The sequence below is a fragment of the Chamaea fasciata genome, unplaced genomic scaffold, assembly GCF_029207755.1.
Source record: "Chamaea fasciata isolate MVZ Bird 193981 ecotype frontalis unplaced genomic scaffold, bChaFas1.0.hap1 SCAF_2, whole genome shotgun sequence".
Lineage (NCBI taxonomy): Eukaryota > Metazoa > Chordata > Aves > Passeriformes > Sylviidae > Chamaea > Chamaea fasciata.
Window position 1 is genome coordinate 75,972,518 of NW_027094087.1, and position 22,945 is coordinate 75,995,462.

The 22,945-nt window shown below is 41.3% G+C and overlaps 1 protein-coding gene across 7 annotated transcripts in view; it reads left to right on the plus strand.

Annotated features, from left to right (window-relative positions):
* The window catches only part of MBNL2 (muscleblind like splicing regulator 2), a 107,347-nt gene that overhangs the window by 26,325 nt on the left and 58,077 nt on the right, over window positions 1–22,945 (plus strand). For all 7 annotated transcript variants that reach the window (XM_066176371.1, XM_066176374.1, XM_066176369.1 and 4 more), the window contains exon 2: window positions 11,190–12,021. In XM_066176371.1, the coding sequence (XP_066032468.1) occupies window positions 11,848–12,021 (174 nt within the window). In that variant the 5' untranslated portion in view covers window positions 11,190–11,847. The remainder of the gene's footprint in view (window positions 1–11,189; window positions 12,022–22,945) is intronic.

The window sequence follows — 22,945 nt, forward strand, 5'->3', positions numbered from 1 at the left end:
GTGCTCAGTTTTCACTGCAAAACATTGCAATTCATTGTGTCAAAGCGTGAAAGCACTTGATTTTTCAACGTTTTAAAGACTTTTTTTTTTTTCCTTCTGCTCTCTTCACAATAAATAGCTAAGTTAAAATAGAGGCTGTAATTTGAATATTGAGAAAATTTTTGATTTAAGGTGAGGACATGCTTGGCTCTGAGAAACAGACTAATGCTGCCTAACCTGTCAGAGCAGCTGCCTAAATCCATTACCTTTTCAACTTCTAAGCTAAGAAAAATTAAAACAAAGTCTCTCTATGTAGAAGTTGCTTTGCAAAGATGTTGGCTGGAGGTTTCTGTTGTGGTTTAGGGTTTTTCCCTTACAGAAACCTGAATGTAGTTTATATCCTCTTACTCCTACAGACAAATGAACTATACACATGGCAGAAAAATGAATATGAACTCATCCACTGTCCTTACTGTAGGCCAATAAACTTTCTGAATTTATTTCTGTGTAGCCTTTTTGTGTTAAAGTACTTGATCTCCTTTTAGTTGTAATTAAAAAAAAAAAAAAAAAGAATTTTTTTCTTTTTTTTTTTCATTTCTCTAAAATGAAACTGAGTTGAAAAGTAACTTTCTTCAAGTGGCAATGGGTGGTGAGCTTTTTGGACCGCGAGAGACATGTTACACAAATCAAAACAACAGATCAATATGACCCATTTTTATTGGGTCAGTGCTTCTTAATTGGTGCTCAAGCAAAAAGGAAGGTCAGTAGCAGCACTGCACACCAAACCCTAAATTCGTCATCCTGGAGCTCAGGAGAAAAAAAAAAAAGTTTGCTTGGTAGACAATGTCTGCCGATGGTTATTGTGCATTCCTTCCAGTTGTAACTCTGTTATTTGCCTCAGGATTAAATAGAGGTATTCAAGACTTCCAGGAAAACAGACGTTAACCAGAAGTTCCAAGTCATAAGAGAAAAGCTCTTCTCTTCTTCTCTGCCACCGGTTGCCAAAACAATTTTCGGGAAAATCATTCTCTTTCTAAACTTGCGACAGCTATTTTACAACTGAATAATGGTTCACTAAATGCAAATTTATTTTTTCCAGAAAGAATGAGTTTGCATTATGTATTGTCAAATACAACACAGGTAGCCTTTAGATGTTGGTTTTGTTCAGGGTTTTTTGTTGTTTGTTTTTCTTGTGGACAAATGCATGAATTTTGAAAGTAAAGTTTCTTACTGTCGTCTTCACAGGGAACATTATTAAATATTTTCTTTATTCACCTTAGAGGACCAAAGATAATCAGTTAGGAAGCCATCTCCGTTTTCAACACACAAAGGGAACCTATCTTCAGAAGAGACCAATAGAGACCAGCCTGTTAAATACTACCTTTTTTTCTTCAAGGCCATGTTAAAACCTCCATAATCTGTTTTTTTCTTAACTGGGAAGAGTTTTTGAAAAAATGGCTTTTAGTGGGAGATTTCAGCCACTGTCTGAATGTTAGTATAAAAACACTATTAAAAATATATAAAAATAAATAATCATTGAAGGTACTTGTTAACTGCCTGCTATTCTATAGGCGACTTTAGAGTTAGGTTGCTGTTCCATCTTTTTAACTGCTGTAAGATATGAAGTATTCTGGTATAGGCACCTAATCAGGCTTTGCAGTATGTCCTGTAAGATACTTAAGCAGTAAAGCGCTTGCATATGTTCTGCATCATGAGGATTTCTTTAGTTTTGGAAGTAAATAAAACTGGTGTTGTGTGTTACATGCACACTACTAATGGAGCAAAAGGGGAATTGAATCCTTGTGATAAAATGGACTCTGATGAAAGCTTGCTTGGGCAACCCTCTGAGTACTAAAGACACTACTGAGGTTTTTCTTTTCCCTGCCAAAAGCACTTTGCCATTGTGATAAGTTGCTTCTTCCAAAATATGTTTGAGATGCTTGTGAAATGCTTTGGGTCTGGCAGAATGCAAGAGTGCCTTGCTTAGGCTCCTTTTGGCAGGCTCTCAGGTTTTCTTCCTTCTCTGTTGGGTTGCTAAGATCCCTGCTTCTGGGAGTGTTCCTAGGTGATGCAGCTTGGTGTGCAGAGGAAGGGGTCTTGGTGTTTCTTCTTCTTGTGGTAAAAGTGGTTTTAAAAGTCTTTTTCTTCCAGCTCCACTTTTGCTGGATTAGTTTAACACATTCAGGAGTACTGGTAAAACAACATAGATTCTCTTGAAGGCTTTTGTAATCAGTCATCTTACTCCCCTGCTCCAAATGTGGTTTTCAGATTTTTGTGGATCTCCAAAGAAGTCCTGAAGTGTTTCCTTCCATATCCATGCTCCTCTCTTGAGAGTCTGTGCTTTTGTCAACAATTGTGAGAGCTAGTCAGGCTTCCTGTTGGTATCCTACTTTTCATGCACATTATAAAGGACATTTCTGACAGTGCAGCATTTGAAAAAGGGATTGAGGAAATCCATGGAAGAAAAATTCAGCGAGACCTATTAAATACAAAGACATCAGTTACAGGTTGTTGGGAGAAAATTCATGGAAATTATCACGCTCTGCCTGCCCTGGTTCTGCACTCCTCTGAACACATTGAGTATAAGCCATAGTCACAGGCTGAATTTTGGGCAAGATGGACTCTTTGGCTTATCTGCTAAGGTCATCCTTGTGTGTGTTGTTATCCTGTACTCAGGTAAAAGGTGGAGAAAATGGCACAGGATTGCGGGTATTTTATCTCAGAACAGTGATGCTGCTTGAATTTACTGTAGGAAATCTGTTCTGCAGAATGGGTTTAGCCCTTGAGAGGCAGTCGGAGTTAACAGCATTAGGTAGTGCTCTTGCTGCCCTTGCCTCGGGAGCTTGGTTTGGATGTGCCATGCAACTTCCCAGAGCTGGGTAATTTGCTGGAGTATATTGTTAATAATGCTGTTGGCAGTCTTAAAACATGTGCAGCTTGTGAATTCCTCGTCATTATTTTGAATACAGTCCTTGGTTTATTCGGACATACTCTTGTCTTTCAGTGCAAAGGGGTGCTGTTTGTCACATAAACAAATACCTCGGCAAGATTTCTGCCTTCTTGTCTTAGAGCAAAACTGGACTAAGGAAAATAGAAAATTGACAACAGCCTGAGCCCTTTTAGCTTGTGCTCCTGTGTAACAGCATGTTATCGGTTCTTTGGCAGGTGAGAACAGTCATTTGATCACATGTTCCCTCCATGCCAGTCTATAAAAATTTCACAGTACATGAGCACACTTATCTATAAATATTTTACAGTCCCAAAAAACCATAAATACAATGCATGTCTGCAGCAGGGTGTGAGTGGAAGCTCCTAATGCACTGGGGTACCCTTTCCTGGGGAATTGGGTTTGATTAATAGCTATTACGTGCTGCACTCTGCCAAAAGCAAAACATTTGTGTCCACAAGAGGCCAAGTGGTAACGTCATTGCTGCCGGGGATGATTAACTCTGCTTGCCGAGGCACAGAAACAGAAATTGCTTTTGTCCTCTTGTCAAGGTGGGAACAGAATTTTGTGTATAAAATTCATACACCCAGAGGATAAAATCAGGTTAATTTGGACTTAGAAAGTGTTTAAGTCAAAAATAGTGAGAAAGTACAAACCAGGAGAGGAGGAGTAGAATGAAAACAAAAGTTGTTTGCTAGAAGATGAAAACTCTTTTCTGCAATTGCATTTTAACTGAAGCATAATAAGCATTACTTTTTCCAGCATGACTTTGAAGCGGTTTGGTATTAGAAAATACTCTTGTGGGCTGTAGTCATCCACTGACCTAAAGTTCAGCAGAAATATTTCACGGTCCATTAGCAAAGTAGTACAGTGGGGTTGCTGAAAAGGTCCCAGGCTCTGTTGGTTGTTTCAGTCAGTGGTACACCTTCCTCCTCACCTACTTCCCCAGGGACAAAGGACATTAGTGTTATTATATTGTAAAGCCAGCTTCAAAGGGAAGCGGCAGGTTTTATAAAGAAGCTCATTGCCACACTGTAAATAGTGGGGGACATACTAAAAAGCCTGAACCTGGCACATTAGTGATTGTGACAAGGAAAACATGGCTCATTTAGCAAAACTGATTTGAAGGTCATGCTCAGTTTAAATAAAGCAGACTGGTGTTTTCTAGTCTGTCCCCGGACTTCAGTCAGCTTAAATAAAATAGTTAGGATCGTCTCTGTGTAAAGTGTGCATCTGAATTACAGTTCACAAGTGTTCATCACTGGTTGTATAATAGGCAAAGAGATGTTGCAATAGTTGATCTCCAAGTCAAGCAAATAAAATAAATAAAGATTTTTTGTAAGTCCTGACACTTCTGACTTTAACTGGTTCATGTTGAATTAATACAAGACCCAAGATTAGAATTTTAGTATTTTGGCTACCAGTCACCTGATCAAACAAGTGGTCTGCTTCCCTGATATGGCAATTCTGGCTTCTTCCTCATTTGAGCAATACTGGTTTCCTCAATGCCGCATGGGAGCTGCTTAACATCTTTAAGTGGAAAAAAAACCCTGAACGTGATTAAAGAAATGTTCGTAAGTTTTGTAAGTTTGAAATTCATAGAAGAAAATGCATTCATCATGCTCTATCTGCTGTAATTGAATGGCTCTTCTTAAAAATGTTATGGTGACAGAAAGATTTCGCGTTCATATTTGCTGTCGAAGAGTGGATGATGTTTCATGGAAACCTGTCCTATTTTCTCTGGTTTCATGAATTTAGGGATTAATATTTTTTGTGACTCCACAACAGTTCAGAGGGGTGCCAAAAGCTTGAATCTGGTTTTAGTGCTGTCTTTTTACGTAACTATGCAGACAACTACTAAACTACTGTGCATTGTCCTGTGTTACTAGATATTTAGTTTAAGGGTACATATAAAAAAGATGAATATTAGAAATTGGTATAAAGAGAAGAACACAAAGCTGGCATAGTACTGGTGAATGATGCCTCTGTACTGTTGGATCACTTCTTGTCCTGTTTCCCTGGTTTGGAAAGCTGATGGGATGAGAAAAGCCTATCCACCACAGGAGAATCGCCTGCATGTTCTTTCTTTAAGATGTAGTTTATTCAAATGTTATTTACAAGCATGCTGGCTGTCACATAAATATTTTTTATTTAATTCATATTGGCATCTTTTGACGTAGGATCCTCTTTGTATCGGCTAGTGAAGGCTCTTACACAATAAGGCCTAAGTTAGCATGTGGTGCCTGAGAGCCAGCCTTGCTTTCCAGGACAGGGAGCATGTCTTGTGGCATACAGCACTGCAGCTAAAGGAGCTTGCAAAGAGGAGGCAGACCTGCTGCAGCTGGGTTGCCCTGTCCTGCTTGCTCAGCTTCCTTTTCCATCAGGAGTGGGTCATGAGCAGGTGACCATGTCTCTGTTGAGTTGACCGGCACGTGTGAGGCAGGGGGCATTATGCTGTTGTGTTGTTCTGTACCTGATGAGGCAGATCAGAACGGATCCAGCTGTAGCCTGGGATTAAGCTGCAGTCTTGCTTTCCTCAGCGGGGAGTTTGGGGGAGCTCAAGAGAGAACTTCACAGGGGAGTCAAGGAAATAGCAAGTAGCTGGAATTAAAGCAACATTAGAGTGAGCTTGTGGGGTTGTGGCTGTCCTTTACTGGGCAGCTTATCTTATGTTTGGTGGCCTTCAACATTATTTAAAGCAAAAACAATAGGGGGAAAAAGGACATTTAAGAGTGTAACAATGAGATTTAGTTGAAAAACGGAAGCAAAGTTCCACCGTCTTTTGGACTAAAGCACCTGGCAGTGCCTCCTAAATATGTCTGTGTCCTGAATGATTTGAAAGTGGAGTCCACTATGCAGCTGCAAGCCAGAGGTATGACTTAGTGGGATTTGAATGCCTTTTCCTGGAATAAGGGTGAGGGTTCAGTACTTGTCAAGTCTTCAAATATCCTTATTTCCATTGTGTATGTTCAGGATATGTAACTTCATCTGGCTACAGAAGCATTCCTGTATGTTAAACTTATGCAGGGAATCTTTCCACTGGGTTTTGTCTGTAAACATAGTGAAATGCAAAGCAAGTTTGCTTTGCAAATAGGTCAACTGCTGAAGAGGCAGCAGCTTTTCAGAGGAACACTGTTCCTGTCAGTAGTCTGAAGATGCATCTGTGGGGTGAGGCACATTGGTTGATCTGTGTTTTCAGATGTCCTGAGGCATCTGGAGAATGTTGTGTTTCGTTCCACGTCATCTGACCCAGGTAAAATCACTGATTCAAAACTAGTAAGTCCAGGCTGAAAGAAGTGGCTAAACTATTTATTTCTAAGAGGTCAGTTTATTTCCTGAACAAAATGGAACATCATGAGAATCTGAGTTAAAGTAGTATGTGGTCAAGACATTGCTGGCTTATGAACTAATGCTGTGGAGTGTGAAGCCAGTGATGCTTATGGTTAATGCTGTCTAAGGATAGAGAGCCTGTTTTCTGCTGCTTCCAGCCAGACCTTAAAATTTTTGCATTAAATTCTTTCGGCCTGGTGTCTCCTGTAGGGTCATTGTTATAGTTCCTTTGTTAAAAAAGTTTCTGAAATTTAAGACTATGAACATGATTTTCTGGGAGAAAGCAGCATGAGTTTTTGTTTATGTGTAAATGGATAAAAGTTGTAGCAGCAACCTGCTTTGGGCCAAGGGCTAAAAATTGTACAGTATCGTTTCCCTGGGGTTAGAGAGTTGACCTTGGTCTTTCTGAAAAAGATCTCACATTTGGCTAAGAAAACAGTTTGTCTCTGAAGAGTGGCAGTATATGCATGCTGGGTTTGAAAACTAAGTTCTCAATACTTTGTCTTGACATTGGAGTATCCAACAGGTCAGTTTTGGTGGCTGTAGATAGGTCCTGAAGATGAGTTTTTTCCCACCTGAGTTCCTGTGTTTAATTGAATTTGGGCAGCAGTCTGTAAGTCAACATGTTTCTCCCTGCTAGTGACCTAGAGAAGTCTCACCTTGCTTTCGCAGCATAGTGAGCCTTCCGGGTTTGGGGGCTGTTTTGGTTTTGGTTTTTGTTTCCTTGTTTTTAAAACAGAGCATTGTTTACAAATTATCAAACTTGTAAGGATAAATATATTTAGTGCATCTTTTCTGTCTGGGAAAGAAAAATTTATATACTTCAAACTGAACAGTCCCCTTTAAGTACAGCTGAGGGTTTTCTAACTTCTTAATTCTTGAATTTCTGGTGAATTAATAGGAGAAATATATAGATCATGTTGATAAATTTTGACAGTAGGAGCAACAAATTGACCTCCACTGTTGACATCTCTTACTGAAGATTTTAATGTAATGAATGTTTAAACCTCAAAAAGTGTAAAACTGTTTCAACACCTTTAGAGTGGATTTAGTGGCTCCTCTAGAGATCTGTGGTGAGACCATGTAGAAGACTGTGCTCCTTTACTGGAAGTCATAATCTGCAGACATGATTTTTGAAGATGAGGTCTTTGCTCATTACTACGTTATCTACTGAAGCATGAATACATCATGTCCAGGAAGTCTCAGCTTTGCCGTTAGACAGATACTGCAAAATCCATTGCCACATAATCTGGCTGATAAGTAAAACTACTGTACCAAAGCACCTCATATTTTGTAGATAGCAAGAGCTTCTATTTTCCAGCTGAAAGATCCAACCGGTTTGTAATAGGGCAGGGCATTGTATTCACTTGCAATTCTCAAAGATGAGGCTGTCTGCCCCATATTTCTCTGAGAACTTTTTCTGTGGACTTCTAGTGTCTGTGTGCTTTGTCTTGTTTAATAATTAAAAGGGGGGTTTTTTTAACCATAAGAAAGGCCTTCTACTCCTATGCCTGGCTAGCTTTCTGTGAAAGGGAAGTGATGCTTATCCTAAAAGGGATCCAAAGCCAAATAGCTTTTACAAATACGTATCTATGAATTTCTTTTCACTTAACCTAGGAAAAACTGCATTTGTAAGTGTGCATTCTTGATCAATTCCATCGATTCAACTGTGTGAGAGACTGAAAAGAAACAGTAATAGTTGCAAAAAGACAAAAAGAATTTGTTCTTATGTTGAGTACTTTCTTCATCTTCAGTAAGAATATTTTGCAGCTCAGTTGTTTGTTTGTAAGTTTGGTAGTTTGTTTAGCTATAGTGGGGAGTGTTGTCTCCAGCTGAGATCATTAATGATGGTAACAACAAAACAACTAAACAGAACTATCAAGCAAACAAAAGCTTCTGCCAGGATAAGGGACACTTGGTGCTGAGGGCTTTATGCTGGTGAGGTACCATTGGTTTTGTCAGGACATCTACCTTTGTCTGATATGTTGGGACACAATTAGAAATCGTGAGAAGAAGAGCAGAGTTTGCATTTGCTGGAGCCACTGTTTTTTTCCAGACGGGTGGATTTTGCAACACACAAGGTCAGGGTAAGCTATGGTGTTAATAATGGTGTGTGACCTGGCAGGCATTTTATAGAGGATTATTATTGTTGTTGTTGTATTTTCTTATGTAAATTCCATTCTTTCCCCTCATTTACTTCCCTGTTTTCTCAAACTGTTGGATTTTTCCCTGTAACCACAGTCTCTTCTGCTTTCCTTCTAAAATTTCTTTTTGTCCCTCTCTCTTCTAGTATTCACAACCTTTCTCCATCTTTCTTCCATTTCCTAGGAAGTCTCTCACTTCCTTTCTGTTTCACAACCAGCCATTTCCTTTTCCTACTTTTCTCTCCCATTTTTTCTTTCTCTTGGGCACTTTCCTCGTATGTTGAATTCTACTTTTCTTGGCTTCTCCCACAGTTTTATTCCCTGCTTTGTCTTTTCTCTCCCTTCTTCTCATTTTGTGTCCCTCATGTTCAGGTTTTCAAGGTGGCAGCTCTTCCTTCATCCTGCTGGTGCAGGTGATGGGCAGAGGAGGTATGACAGCTGCCCAGCCTGTGGTTGTGAACACGTAGGTCATGTAAGTGGTAGGGATGAAGCACTCCAAATTATTATATCCTCACCATGTTTGTACTTGCCTCCTGCTGAAGGCATGGCCTCCTTCAGAAAGGACTCAGTTCTGTCTCCTGAGTTTGCAACAGTAGAAACTCCTGAGGCACCTCAGATGCCTGATGCCACACTGATGATTCTTGAGAAATCAGGTAGCGTTGTTATGTTTGACAGGACATGGATTTTTGAGACAAACTTTTCCTGCTTCCCTTTCTTTAGAAAATCTTCATGTAGCATGAGGGTAAGAAATAGGATGATAGTGTGTTTCAGTCCTCTACTCTCCAACCCCAAATGCTTTTTGGTATGAATTCTTGCTGTAGTCTCACAAATCTTGTATGTGATTCTGCTGTGCACTTATTTTTTAAAAACCATGGCTACTGCCATTTCTATACTGTGTGCTGTTTGCTTTGCTGCCACATGCTGTGTCTGGTTTTTTTCAGTCTTAACACCTACTACTTGAGAAACAGCTTTGTCAATTTTATGGTGTGCAGCCCTGCAGAGTATTACTACTTGTGACTTTCAGCAGTGTGCGGTACAACATTTACCCTTTTCCCAAAATTTCCATCTGTCTCCTACATCTATTACTGAAAACCGTTACTGACATTTCTGAATTGGAATGTGTGGCTCTAGGGAGAGTATTTCCTCTTTTGCATTTAGCCAGCTAAATCATCAGCCCAACAAGCTATCAGCTCAATAAGCCCTTGTGGAGAGGCTCTTCTTGTCGTTCCTCCTCTCTTTCCTTTTCATCAGTTATGAGTATTTTCTCACCTCTTTGTATGCTTTCAACTTAATCTCATTCTTCATTGATGCTCTCAGACAACATTGATGGAATATTTAATTCGTGGAGTTTGTAATTTATGTACTGTACTATAATTGCATAGAATTATTTCAAAATGTACTGATTCTCTTGCACCTTGTTGTTCTTTATGACCAAGTAAAGCTAAGTGTCATCCAGACCCATTTTATTGCACATTAGGCTTAAAACAGAATTTTTGAGCAATTAACATTGCACTACCTTTATTCATGCTAACAGTAGGAATTTCTGTTGTAAGTGTTGGTCACATAGTAAATCCCCTTTTGGTAGCGTTGCTAAGTTGCAGAAAAGCCTTTTGATGTGAAGACCTAGAAGTCAGAACTGGGATCTGATCCTGCAACTGGGTGTGTGTAATTCTTACTCACTTAACTAACAATACTGACTTCAATTAAGACCAGTGAATCCAAGCACAGATTGGTAATTGTTCTGACATGGAAAAGCTGACAGTGTTTTTAGAACTAGTTTTATTGGCGTATTTTAAAATCTCACTTATTCCAGTCCTTCCTCTTTTCTTTTTTCTTGCACAAAAAATAACCCATCAACTGTTTCTGGCTGGTATTTGCAAAGTAAAAGTTGTGTTCCTTTGAAGCTGAATAGGAGGAAACATATTCATGGTTTCACTGTCTCTGTATAAAATAAAGTTAGTGGTTAAAATTTTTTGTAGTATCTAACCCTTCGATTTTCAGATCTGTTTTTCCAAAAAACATCTTAGGTATTTTGTAGTCCCCAGATAGTTTAAGTGCCATATTGGAATCTGAGGTTTTGATGCTGAAGAATGTATTTGCAGAGATACACAAAGGCTAATTAAATCAAAAGAATATTTAGATGAAGACTGCCTCATATTCGAAAGGACTCATTGGAGCATGGTGACTTGGTGGTTGAGTCCTTTCATGAAGCCTTTATGCAACAGCCTCTATGTTAACAGGAAAACTATTGTCTGCGTATGGAAGGTTTTATTTCCTATAATTTTGTAATGACATTTTTTGTTGGTTTTTTTTTTTTTCCCCCTAGAGAAATAGAGGGAGACACAAAAAATCTGAGCAGAATACTACCATCCTCATTTCTAAGGAAGAACAAATAATGAGTAACAACTTATAATGTAGTAACACAGTCTGAAGGGCCAAGTGATAAATTAATGGAAACGGGTTCTTGTATACAGTTTTGGAGACTAAGCACATTTGATTGAATTGTTTCACAACTAGCGTGCCTAATTATTGTGTCTGCCACATTCATCTATTTAAATCATTCCCAACTTTTGGATTGCTGCCTGGAATATTACTGCAGTATGTGTTTCAACTGGTTATTCCCTTGTCACATGTGACTTCACAAAGGACAATATTTTTGGGGTCTTTTTGGAAAAAAAAGAGTGAACTTTGGCTGTATGTTTATAATATCTGATAAAAAGGGCCTATAGGTTTCATAATGTTGATTTGAATGAGTTGCACATGAACTGATGCTATATTTGTTTTGTCAGGTCAGTGACTTAAAAAGTGCCTTTGCCAAGTCACTTTTACGAGCGAAGACTGCTACGCCCGTGTTCTCAAAATCCCGTCTTTGCCAGCCAGACATTGCCTTCACCTTACACCTGGCAGAAGATACCTCAGCTGTCTCCATTTGCCAATTAGTTGATGGGAAACCGAAAGCAGAAAAAGGATTATTATTATTATTCCTGCAACATGAACAAATGACTGCATTGCTTTTCTCGTCTAATCAATATCGGCACGCAACCATCAGAGGACTGCTATTCTATCAAGGAGTACCATTGCATTGATGGACCTTGGCTTAAAACCAGTGCATCCGTGATTATAATCAACAAACTCACGTGTTTTACAGACAGAAATGCGACTGAGCATGTGTTTTCCCAGCCAAAAGTCTACAAGCGGGACTTAATGATTGATGAGTGACTGCTTGCTGATAAACTTTCTCTGCTTGTTCTGCTTTGTGTGTGTTGGACGCCGTTAATCGTCCCCCACTGTTTGTTTTTTTAACTTCCTTTTCAATTATAATTTAAGGGGTTTTTTTTTCTGATTTCCAACCCCCCCCCCCTCGTTTTCCTTTGTCATTAGCTTTGGAAATTTCTTCAGCATAATTCACCTGACAGCAACTTACAAGTTCAAAATCAGCTTCTCATCATGGCTTTGAATGTTGCTCCTGTAAGAGATACAAAATGGCTGACATTAGAAGTGTGCAGGCAGTTTCAGAGGGGAACTTGTTCACGCTCTGATGAAGAATGCAAATTTGCACATCCCCCTAAAAGTTGCCAGGTTGAAAATGGAAGAGTTATTGCCTGCTTTGATTCCTTAAAGGTAAGAAAAAGGAACTGCATGTGTAGTGAAAATGTTACTACATCGTAGTGAAAGTAAAATAGGAAATGATGAGTGATTCGTTCTTAGTAATATGTATATTGAAACAAATGTTGTTTATCATAATGTTTGTTTATTGGAGCTTTTAAGATTTCTTTCTAAGGTTTGTTTTTTTTCAAATGTCACTATGTTGTTTACAAAAATTGCATGTGTCTGTGGGATAAAGAATTGGTTGCAGCTGGTGGGACAATTGTATTCTCCCAAGTACATTTTATGTGTTATAATTGTTTCATGATAAATGAAAATACACAGTGGCACAATACTATGCCGTTCCCAGAGTCCTAAAAAACCTAATCATATGGAAAGAGTGCAGATTTTTTCATGTAGCTCAATATAAGTGAGAAAAGTCTATCCATTACTTCAGATTTGACACAAAGTGTTCTTTACTCTTGGTATTGGAGACTCAGGTAAATTAATAACATCAGTAATTACATGTATGGATAGTGCAGATAGGTGCATAAGTTCAGGAAGAACAAAGGGATTCTCTTCTTTGGAGGATATTTAGCAGTTATGTTGTTAGGGCATCACCTTCTTCTGACATCCTAATGACATCAGGCATGCTTTAGAAAACTATTTTTAAAAATTCTGTGAAAATAGTTCATGTACTGCATAAAAGAAGATTAATGACCCCCTGGGATTTGAGGAGTACACAGTGTTTTCTGTGATGATATATTTGTGTTCTTGTGTCAACAGAAGGAGAAGGCTTATTTCATATAAATAATTAAAGGGTAGAATTGAGAATTTCACATTTTATTTTGGAAGTTTTACTTATGGCTTTACCTTCTGGGCATGGGAGAATGTCTTGGCTTGCTATTTTAGCTCTGAGGATCAAAATTTCAGTTACCAACAACTCTTCTACTGTGAAAACATCGGTCTGAAAGATAAGAAAACTCAGGGTGGTTTATTTCCATTATGACTTTTTTTTTTTTTTTGATGCAATGCAGGATATTGTGCTAGACGTCTGCCTTCTGAATTTTCTCTTTTTTTTTCTTTTGAATATTTAGAAGAAAGTGTCTCAGGGGAAATGTTCATGAGGGGGTTATGTTCTGTGTTACCTGTAAGCCAGAGGAGCACCTTTGGAGTCATGGCAGTATGTCATCGAGGGCTATTAATGACCTTAATCCATGGATTACTGCATGATAAACTGTAATAGCTTCTTTGTAGATGTTCTTGTATATTGGTTGTCTGCCAATGGGATAATTTTTTTTTAAACAAGCAGACTAGTGTCTGTAACAAGTGGGAAATGCTCTGATTTTACAAAAAAATAGGCAGTTTAGTAGAAGGGGGTTTTTATGTACTCTTTTTATGTGTTGTGAAGTCTCGGGTCTGTGGCTGGGAGGCTGGAGATAAGCAGCAGGACTCGGTCACCCCTGGGCTGGCAGGACAGTGCCTCTGCAGTGAAAGAGGTGCTGCTGCTGCATCATCCTGGCCAAAGCAGCGATGCACCTGTCCTTGCTGCCTGAGGACAGCATCGCTCTCCCTGGTAGTACTGGGAACTCACAGTGGAGTTGCCAGCTATTCAAGCTGGAGACTTTTGTTCAGGGATGGTTATTGTCTGCAAATAAAAACTGGAGTCACAGACTAAGCTAATAATACCATGAAGAGAAATCCTGAGGGATCACAGTGGATAACTTACTGACAACCGGCATCATTGCTCAGTGGAGAGAAGTCCAACACCCTGTAAAAAATGTAGTTAAAGCAAGCAGCCGTGTTTTGACCTAGTGTGGGAGGACATATATCCTGAAGGGCCAGCCCACTCCAGCCCAGCTCTGGTGGCTGTAGTGGTGCTGCTCTGTCCCACTGCCCATCATCACCCTCTCTCATGCAGAAGAGAGCATGCACCTGTGCCTTCCATCTTGCACCTTCTAGTTGAGTTTAATGGGTTAAATTGCTGGGAAAGATGGGATCATAGCAAGAATTCAGATTCTTGCTTCAGTGGCCTGAAGCAGCAGAGGTGAAGGCACAGGTTTCTTCCCACCAGCTCTGTTACAGGTTGAGGGAAATCCAACAATGGGACCACAGTGCCTTCAACTGCAGCTCCTTGGCTCTGAGCATGAGTTGGAGTTGTGCATTTCCATGTGTTACCTGATCCTGTTGTGCACAGGAAACTGTTTGGGACCATTGCAAGTGCATGGCTCTGGGCTGTGCTGACTAGTGTCCTCACAGTCATTATCTCAGTTATTCAGAAGAGTGTTTGTAAATTGACATGTCCCCAGCAAGAATGTGTGTGCCTGGTTAGCTCAGTTTACTTATATTGCCAGCTGAGGGACTTCAGGTTAGTCACATAAAACTCGGCTTTTGGAAGTACTGATGTTATTGATACAGTTTCAGAATAAGGCTTTGGCACTCAACAAGTGGGATGATTTTTCATGTAAATGAGCAAGCAAAACAGTCTAGAATTATAGATAAAATCAGAATTTAATTAAAAAAAACAAGAGCTATTTTCCTTGCTGAACACTGAAGCACAGGTTAATGCAGGCAATTATTTAGCATTTATTTACATAGCATCTAGAGCTCTGGAGGCTTAGCCTTTTAACTGTCTTGGTTGGGTATACCTGCTGTAAAAATAAATTGTACTGAGTCTTTGGATAAACATCTTTCTACCCAGAAAGGACAGAAAGGTTGGTTTTTGTTTTTTTTTTTTTAGTCTGATGGTGTTATGTTACATGTAGGTGGTGCCTGGTAGTTAGAGCTGCTCCCTTAGAAGTCAGTCAAACACAAGATACAGGACTCTGACACAGCCTTTCCTTTACACATTGATTGATCAAAAGAGCCCCTGTTCTGGATGGGGTCATATGCTCCCCTGCATGTCATCTTCTTTCCAGATTTCCAGGGCAGACAAGGGAGCATGCTATCAGTATCTGCCAGCTGGATCGGACTACCAGAGTACCAGTATGAAGCTGCAGGAGGGAGTCCAGTGAAAGGTCACAAAGATGAGGAAGAGACTGAAGCATCCCTCTCATAAGGAAAGTCTCAGAGAGCTGGGACTGTTCAGCCTGGAGAAGGCTCAGGGGAATCCCATCAATGTATATAGATACTTGCAGGGAGAGCCAGGCTCTGCTCAGTGATGCCCAGTGACAGGGCTGGAGGCAATGGGCACAACCTGAACCACAGGAGGATCCCTCTGAACATCAGGGAACACTTTTTCACTGTGAGGGTGACCGAGCACTGGCACAGGCTGCCCAGAGAGGTTGAGGAGTCTCCATCCATGGATATCCTCAAAAACTAGCTAATATATAGTCCTTGGGCAGTTGTCTCTAGGTGACCCTGCTTGAGCAGGGGGTTAGACCAGATGACATCCAGAGGACCTTCTCAACTACCCTGTGACTGTGTGACCAGAAGCACCTTCACGCAGACTTTCCCGTAGTTTTAGGATTTTTCTAAGCTAGCAAAAGCTGGCTTAATGGGAACAAAGGAGGAAATCCCAGCCAGGGGCACTTTCCTCTATGTCATACCATGCCCTCCTTTGTGCTCCCACTGCTATCTTTCTGATTGTGCAGTGTACCAGGTTGGAAACGTACGTTGTAGCTGTAGTTGCTGTAGAAGAGAGAAGGGCTGTGTGGCACCAGCAGAGCACTGGATCACTTCTGCCAGTGACAGTGCTGTGGCCTTAGGCTGGCCTTCTGGAGTAACATAATTGCATCATAATCCAAATTTTCCTGTATTAAAGTAGTATATTTGTAGTTCTGGTGGTACCAAGTAAAAGGTCAACAAAATTTAATGGACCCTGTTTACCTTTGTCTGAGAAGGCGTTTTTGCCTACCAATGCCTGTCCTTGCAATATTTGACTTTAATCCCAGCAAAAGTTGCAACAGCAACCCATTGGACTGATTACAGCTTTGAGGAGCCAAAATGCTCACTGTGGAAGACTGTCTGGGCTCTGAATATCCATCATCTGTGAGGTGCTTCAGGCTAGACAGAAATAGCTAAAGACTAATGAGCCTGGGTCAGATTCAGGCCAGAAACCTGCTGGTTTCAAGCCAGGTTCTGCTACATGGGGTTCTGAGAGGCAGCTCAGCATTTGTTTCTCCCTCTTTGGTGAAGGACAGAGTCTGCTCTCTTCTGAAAAGGGTATTTGTAGGGTTTTAGGAGAATGCAGATGGATCATCCTTGTGTACCCCATGGATGGTGGATGTGCGCCCATTAGCTGGCCATGAGGTTTCTGTCAGCAATGAGTCTCCCTTCAGCAGAAGCCCCACATGACGGGGTCACCAGTGTGGTCACACAAACACACCCAGAACTGTACTGGGCAAGTGACCTTGGTGAGCTTAATGTGAGGATGAAAGTGTCTCTGGGCTAATCCGGTTCACTGTGCTTGAGGTGAATGAAGGGACCTTTCGTGTCAGGACCCTGAGCCCTGATGGTGGGTTGGGAAGATAAAGGGCACTGAGGAAGCACTGCCAGAGCCTTGTCTGTTGCCGTAACCATCCTGAAACCTTTTTGGAGCCCTTACAGACTCGCCTTTGGATGCCTTTGGAAGGGTCTGTGAAGTGACCTAACACAAAAGTTTCAATTTCAGAAACTGCTTCATTTATGATTTTATACTTTTCCCTGGGTTAAAGTAGCTTAATTTAAAAGCGAATAATGTGGATGTGTAACACTTAATATATTGACATTTAGATCCCTCCAAATTGGATACTATAAGCAAGTCTGTTTTCAAGGCTTTCTTGTCCTGTTAGTAGTAAAGAACAAAATCCTTTCAAAGAAATACTAATACATAATTAGGACAAGAGGACAAGAACATGCAACACTTTGCTGTATTTAAATTGGAATAATTAAAAAAATAAAAACACATTAAAACAAATGGTGATGTTTAGGAGGGGGAAAAGGGGAAAGTTTGGCAGATCAGAAAATACAGTCATGCGTGTTTTGTTTAGAGTCAACTTATGTTTGCAGGAATGTCTGAATTTTCATCCTGGTGTAATTTCTTGACTCAGATTTACATGCTTTCTGCAGGTCGGGAAGGATGTGTTGTCTAAGTTAATACAGGTAACAGACATGGTATCTTGGAGATACTGTTGCAAGTTTTATGGTAGTAACAAGGAAGCAAAAGCTTCTTTGGGGCTCCAGGTAACTTTCCGGTTTTCATTCTAGTCTAACACTTTGAACTCTCCTATTTGTTGAGCCAGCACACTAGTGTGTACTGGTCATCTGCATTTTCATGAAAGCCTTTTAAGAATTTGTCTATCTGGTCTCATTTGGCACCACAGAATAAAAAGTAATTGGAAGCTGGGCACAGACTTGCTTACCGAGTTAAAAGGTTACTGGGGAAAAAAAAAAAGAAATTTTAAGAACATCCATTTTGTTGAAAGATCTGGAACTGAAAATAATCCTTTTAAGATGGCCTCAGCTTTATTTAGAAAAAGGGAAAAAAAGTCTTTGTAAAGTGAGCAGGGTGTTTGTACGAGAATGAGCTCAGAGCTGGGAGGCAGTAGGTAGTCATTTGTCTTCCTGTAATTCTTTTGTGGGTCTCTAAATGTTTTACAAATGTCAGGGACTCAGGATCATTTCACAATTTGAAATAAGTAATACCTGCTCACATTTGGCAGGTGAAGCATTCTGAACAGACTATAGATGAGCATGGAAAGGGGATTAGCTAGTTTTGTCTATACTAGAAAGCATTTAAATGAGTGTTTATAGTGTCCTAGCTTGCTGAATTTCTGTCCATCACTTGGTTATGTGGTATGACACTGTTCAAAGACAAGGTGAGTTCAAGGACTTTGCCCAGAGCTGGTGGGAAAGGATGACTGAAATGGGCAGAGTAATTTCTCCTGGGCGACAGTGTGGCTTATACCTCCTGGGCCTGTGAATTTTGCCTGCTTTGCTTCACAGTGACCCAGTTTCGGCAGGATGTTGGGAAATAGGTTGCCCTTTTCAATCTTGTGGGCTCTGGGGATGTGGAACTTGCAGGGTGTAACTTTTCAGATGGGGGATACAGAATCCAGGTCTCACTCTTCCTGCAGAACAACTTTCGTACATAAATTCTTTTTCACCCACCTCTGTTTTTTCTTGTAAAATGTCCAATAATCTCTAGGTAGTCTGAGAACACTACCTGGCAGAAGCTTTCATGTGTCTGAGCTGCTGCAAAGTGTGGGCTTGAAATAAAAGTGCCAATCAAGGCCAGTTTTAGATAACTCTATTAACTCTGTGGAATTAATTCTGACTGAATTAACTCTGTAGGTTCCTTCGGTGTTCAGAATATCAGTGGCCACCCTGGAACCGACGAAAGCCCCATTTAGCCCAGTGATCCAGTAATGGCCAATAGTGGATGTCTTGGAGCTGGTGTGTAAACGTGCAGTGGGTTCCTGGAGTGCTCTGCTGGCTCCTAGGGATGTGCTGCCCAGGGACATTGAGAGCTAGACATGGTATGTTTGTACCTCATAGCTCTCTGTCACTGTCTTTCCAGTGGATTTGTCCTGCTCTTTAACCATGCTCATGTTCAGCATGCACAGCAACCACCTCCACAACTTCATTACGTACAGCATGGAAACCAACTCCAGCTGTTCTTTTCAAACCTCCCCATCTCATGGATGCCCCTGGTTCTTATACTGGGAAACAGAAGAGATTCTCCTCTGAATTGTCCTGAGGATGAAACTGGGTGGGTTTTTTTCCACTGATTTCACTCTGGAAGGGGCATGTTTCTCCCTAGTGAGTTCAAAGGAAGCCTTATGAGAGAAGGCTTTAAATCTGCTTTGTGAAAATGCTGTTCTCAGGACAGGTACGATTCCCAAAGGCCTTGCTTTTTCAGGCTATGGCAATTTTTGCACTCAGAATAAAGCACTGCATGGAATTATGCCATTCTACTCCTGAGACTATATTTCACCTTACACCCAATGCATGCAACTGTGAGCAACTGCTAAAAAGAGATGGTTGCATGCAGGCCTATCACAGCTATCTCCCCATTTTTATCTCTGTTCAGGTGATCATGCAGCCATGCAACTTGAGTTGATCCAAAGGAAAGGGAAGAACTGCATTAAATACAAGTTGAAACTACAAATTTAGGTGGCTCCATCATGCATAAATTGAGGAAAAAGGGGTTTAAGAATGGATAAGCTTTTTTTGAAGACTCCTCATTTGTCTCTGAGCTTAGGGACTCTTAGTGTTCCTTGTCTGTTTAATCACCTGTTCTTGTTTGTTTTCTGATAAAAACTCTCTATGTTCCCCTGTAGTCCTCAGCAGGCACAAGTTCGTTTAATACTTCCTTTTTCCTGTTTGTCTCCCTCATATCTATTCATGCAGCTGTCTCCATACCAGCTCTTCTTTTTTGGAAGGGTTAAAAGGAAGGTAAAATTAAAAAACAAGTAGCTGAAGTGCTGGGCTGAGGGACTTAATAATTCATGATCTTCACTTAAATTGGTAAAGAGAGAAACTGCAATGAGCCTTTAGCTGTTTTATTACATGGTGTTAAGCTTTTTAATTTTTTTTAAATTTTATTTTTAAAAAAGGCTTTAGATCACTGCAGAGGTCACCATGTTCCTCGCTAGAGTTTGTCTCACTGCTGAGAGGAACATTTCTGATTTATCTCAGAACAAAATCTGGAGGCACAGCCCATCCCAGCCATTTGTGATGCTTAACCTGCAGTAGCCCTGGTGAACTGCCAGGGCTAAGCCAAGGGCTGGCCTCTGTGGTAGAGGGCCACTAGCCATCAAGTCAGCTCAGAGGAGCAAGTCTTAACCTGCTCGCCCGTGTCTCTGCCTTCAGACCCAGGCTGTGAAGAGCAGAGAAGTTGAACCAGTTGAAGTTCATTACATAGCCTGCTATAAAAGCTGTGTGTCTCCTTCAGGGCCCTATTTTGTTTCCTCATTTGTCTTTCTCAGCAGCAGCACCAAGAGCACAAAGCTGTCCTGGCTGTCACTGTTATCACCTGTCACCACCTGACCTGCCAGACTTTAAAACCGTGCACCTTGTTAAAACTTCAGTTTCATTTTCAAAGGAGAGTGCAGTTGGATACTGAGTTGCCCAGGCCCTCCTTCCCTCTGAAGTCACTGAAGCCCCTCTTCCCTGTGGTGCGGTTCAGTGGCAAGGCCTCTTGGTGCTCAGAGCAGGCGCTTTTCACGAGCAGATGTGCCACAACAGCTTGTCGTCCTCTGGCCTGTTAGGGACACCTGGTGAGAGCAAGGGGGTGTTACCAGTGCTGGTTCCACTGCTGGTTTCCATGTGTTAGAGCTGGCTGAGCAGATCACCTGGCCTGGGGAGGAGGATGAGCGCAAGGAGCAGAAATGGTTGAAAGCAAAAGCAGTTAAAGAATAGTCACTGAGGGAGGTAATACAAATCTGTCTTCTTGTTCACTGAGCTGTGTTGTTCTGAAGGACGAGAGGAGTATGTAGTAGTTCCTGGGGCAGTGGTCTTGCTGGGTTGAGTTAACTCTTGGAGCTTCCTGCTTCCAGAAGAGACTTGCAAAGAACATTTCCAGGTACTGTGCCATACCCCTTCACAATGGATGCAGCTGCCACTCAGTTATCAGTCTAAATCTTATTACATGAAGAAGAGCAGCAAGGCAGATTAGTTATGGCCACAGGAAACCTTGTATGAAAGGGCATGGTGCCAGAACATTTGCCAGATGTTCTTCAGATTTTCAGGCACTCCGGGGTGCTTCATATACCCATCAATTCACTTGTGTAGTTTTTGTTGCTGCACCGATCCATGCTCCCCTAAGCCTTATAATAACCAGTTTGTGGGTGTAGTGAAGGCAAAATTCAATCAGAGTCTCTGACTCATCCCATCACTAGGATTTTGAACACAAGAGCAATTGCTCACTGCCCACTCCTCCCCCACGCTCCCTATTAACTCAGGTCACTCACTGTTCCCACAGGCTTGCTCTCTCCAGGTCTCCCCACCTACTCCTTTATTTTTCTGGCAGGTGGTTCCTCTTTCATTCCAGGTGCTTTTTTTTTTTTTTCCCTTGGCCTTGTGTACGTAGCTTTCGCTCAGCTCAGGCGTCAGCCGTTCTTCTCAAGCTGTTATGCTTTGATTGCATCATAAAATACAAAAGACAAGGGTTGTGCTTGTCTGATGGAAAAGCCTAGCAGAGACAAGGCCTGTATTCCTATTGGTCCAATACATCCCCAGCACTGGAAAGGTGTTTTGAATCCAAAAATCAACACAACAAGAATTGGGGAGTTTATTTGCAAGTCTGTTTGACAACCGTGCCCTCTCTCAACTCGTTATCTCTTTGTATGAGGATTGGCACCTTTTTTTGAGGAGATGGACTTCATTGGAAACCTGATGCAATAAAAGGAAAAAAAACTGTTGTGGTTTCCGTGATCTTGGAACATCATTGAAAACCTGCTGTGAGGTATAAGTCCCACAGCTGAAATGCAAAAGGCAATTAGAAGTATCCCTTTTCTTTGACCTCGATGTTTGCCTTGTGGCTCTGGGCGTGGTGTGCCGCCCAGTATTAGATTCCTGCAAGGTCTTGACCATAATAAAGAAGAAATTAATAATGGTGAAAATAAACTGTCCTCTCATCTGCTTTGTTAATGAGTTGTGTGACAAGGTGATGTGAGCAGTGCCTCTAGAGACAGAGAGCCTTTATGCTTGGAAAGATCAAATCATCAAGCAGTAAAAACAAAGAAGTAGAGAATCAGTGGAATACTGCATATGAAAAACTTATGAGGGGTGTAGCAGCTGTGGTGCAAACCCTGGTGTGTACTTGCTGGCTCATGGGCCCAAGGGAGGCGTCCTGCTCCCTGCGGGCTGCTGTCACCCTGCAGGCTCACACACTGCTCCACAGCACAGCTGTGCCCCTGACTGACAGGTGACCTGGTGCAGTCACTGCACTGTAGATCTTCCCTTTCTCATGAGATATTACAAGTTCTCAGCCTTTGGTTCCTCATGGGACTTATTGGCTTCAGTGAGAGGAGATCTACAGTGTGCAGTGTCATGGCAGCTGCACAGATGGCCTGGCCTAGCAGCCCATCAGGTGTGCTGCTGCCGCCTCACCTGCATATCCAATAGGCCAAGCAACTTTTAAACTTTGCAAAAATCCAGTCTATTTACTCTAATTAGAAATTCAGTTTGGGCCCTGAGCGTTCCTCGGTGAAGCTGTGCCTCTGACTGAATGAGTTTGTTTACCATCTTACATGTTGTCAGGAGAGGAGCTTACCCAGTGCAGGCTGGTGGCATCTGTACAGATACGCAGTGGCCATAAGAACTGCCCAGCAGTGATTCAAAGCTAACTAAGCTACTGGAACCTTCTCTGTTGGTTCACAGTGAGCCAAAAATATAATCCAGCATGTCAGATGTTCGACCAAGCCCCACTGGCTGTTACCTAACAGGCCCCTAGCCTTCAGACCCAACTGAGTAAAACGCACAACAAAAGCCAACTTTTTAAGCTGTATATAAAATGTGAAGGTCAGGAGATGTATCACGATTGTTTGGGATTTATTTCAAAGATTATTTGTTAGATTAGGCCATCACTTTAAAATTAATATGTATTTTTTTGCTGGGGATAGCATGTGAGTCTTTGGGTTGATTCAGCTGCCCAGTCAGAGGCATCTGATTCTGTTTGAGATGTCCTGGATACTCATGTCCTGGATGGCTTTTCAGTGGTTTGGCGGAGGAATGTGTTGCCTTTGCTGGCACCGTGCAGGATAGGACAGTCCAGGATATCCCAGGGTGCTCCAAGTGGTCCTGCTGACTTCTCTGTGGCAACAAGTGAAACTCTTCTTGAGAGGTAGTTACCTCTTTTACTAACTGGAAACTAGTGTGAAGTGCTTTGAATAAAAAGGTAGACAGTGCATTTGCCATAGTGATGACCTGGCCAAGAAAAAAGCTGGGGTATAGGCCAGACTCAGAAAGAACTGTCTTCTGAAGCAGAAGAATGCCCTTGGGGAGACCAGGGGGGGGTTGAACTAACAGGTAATTT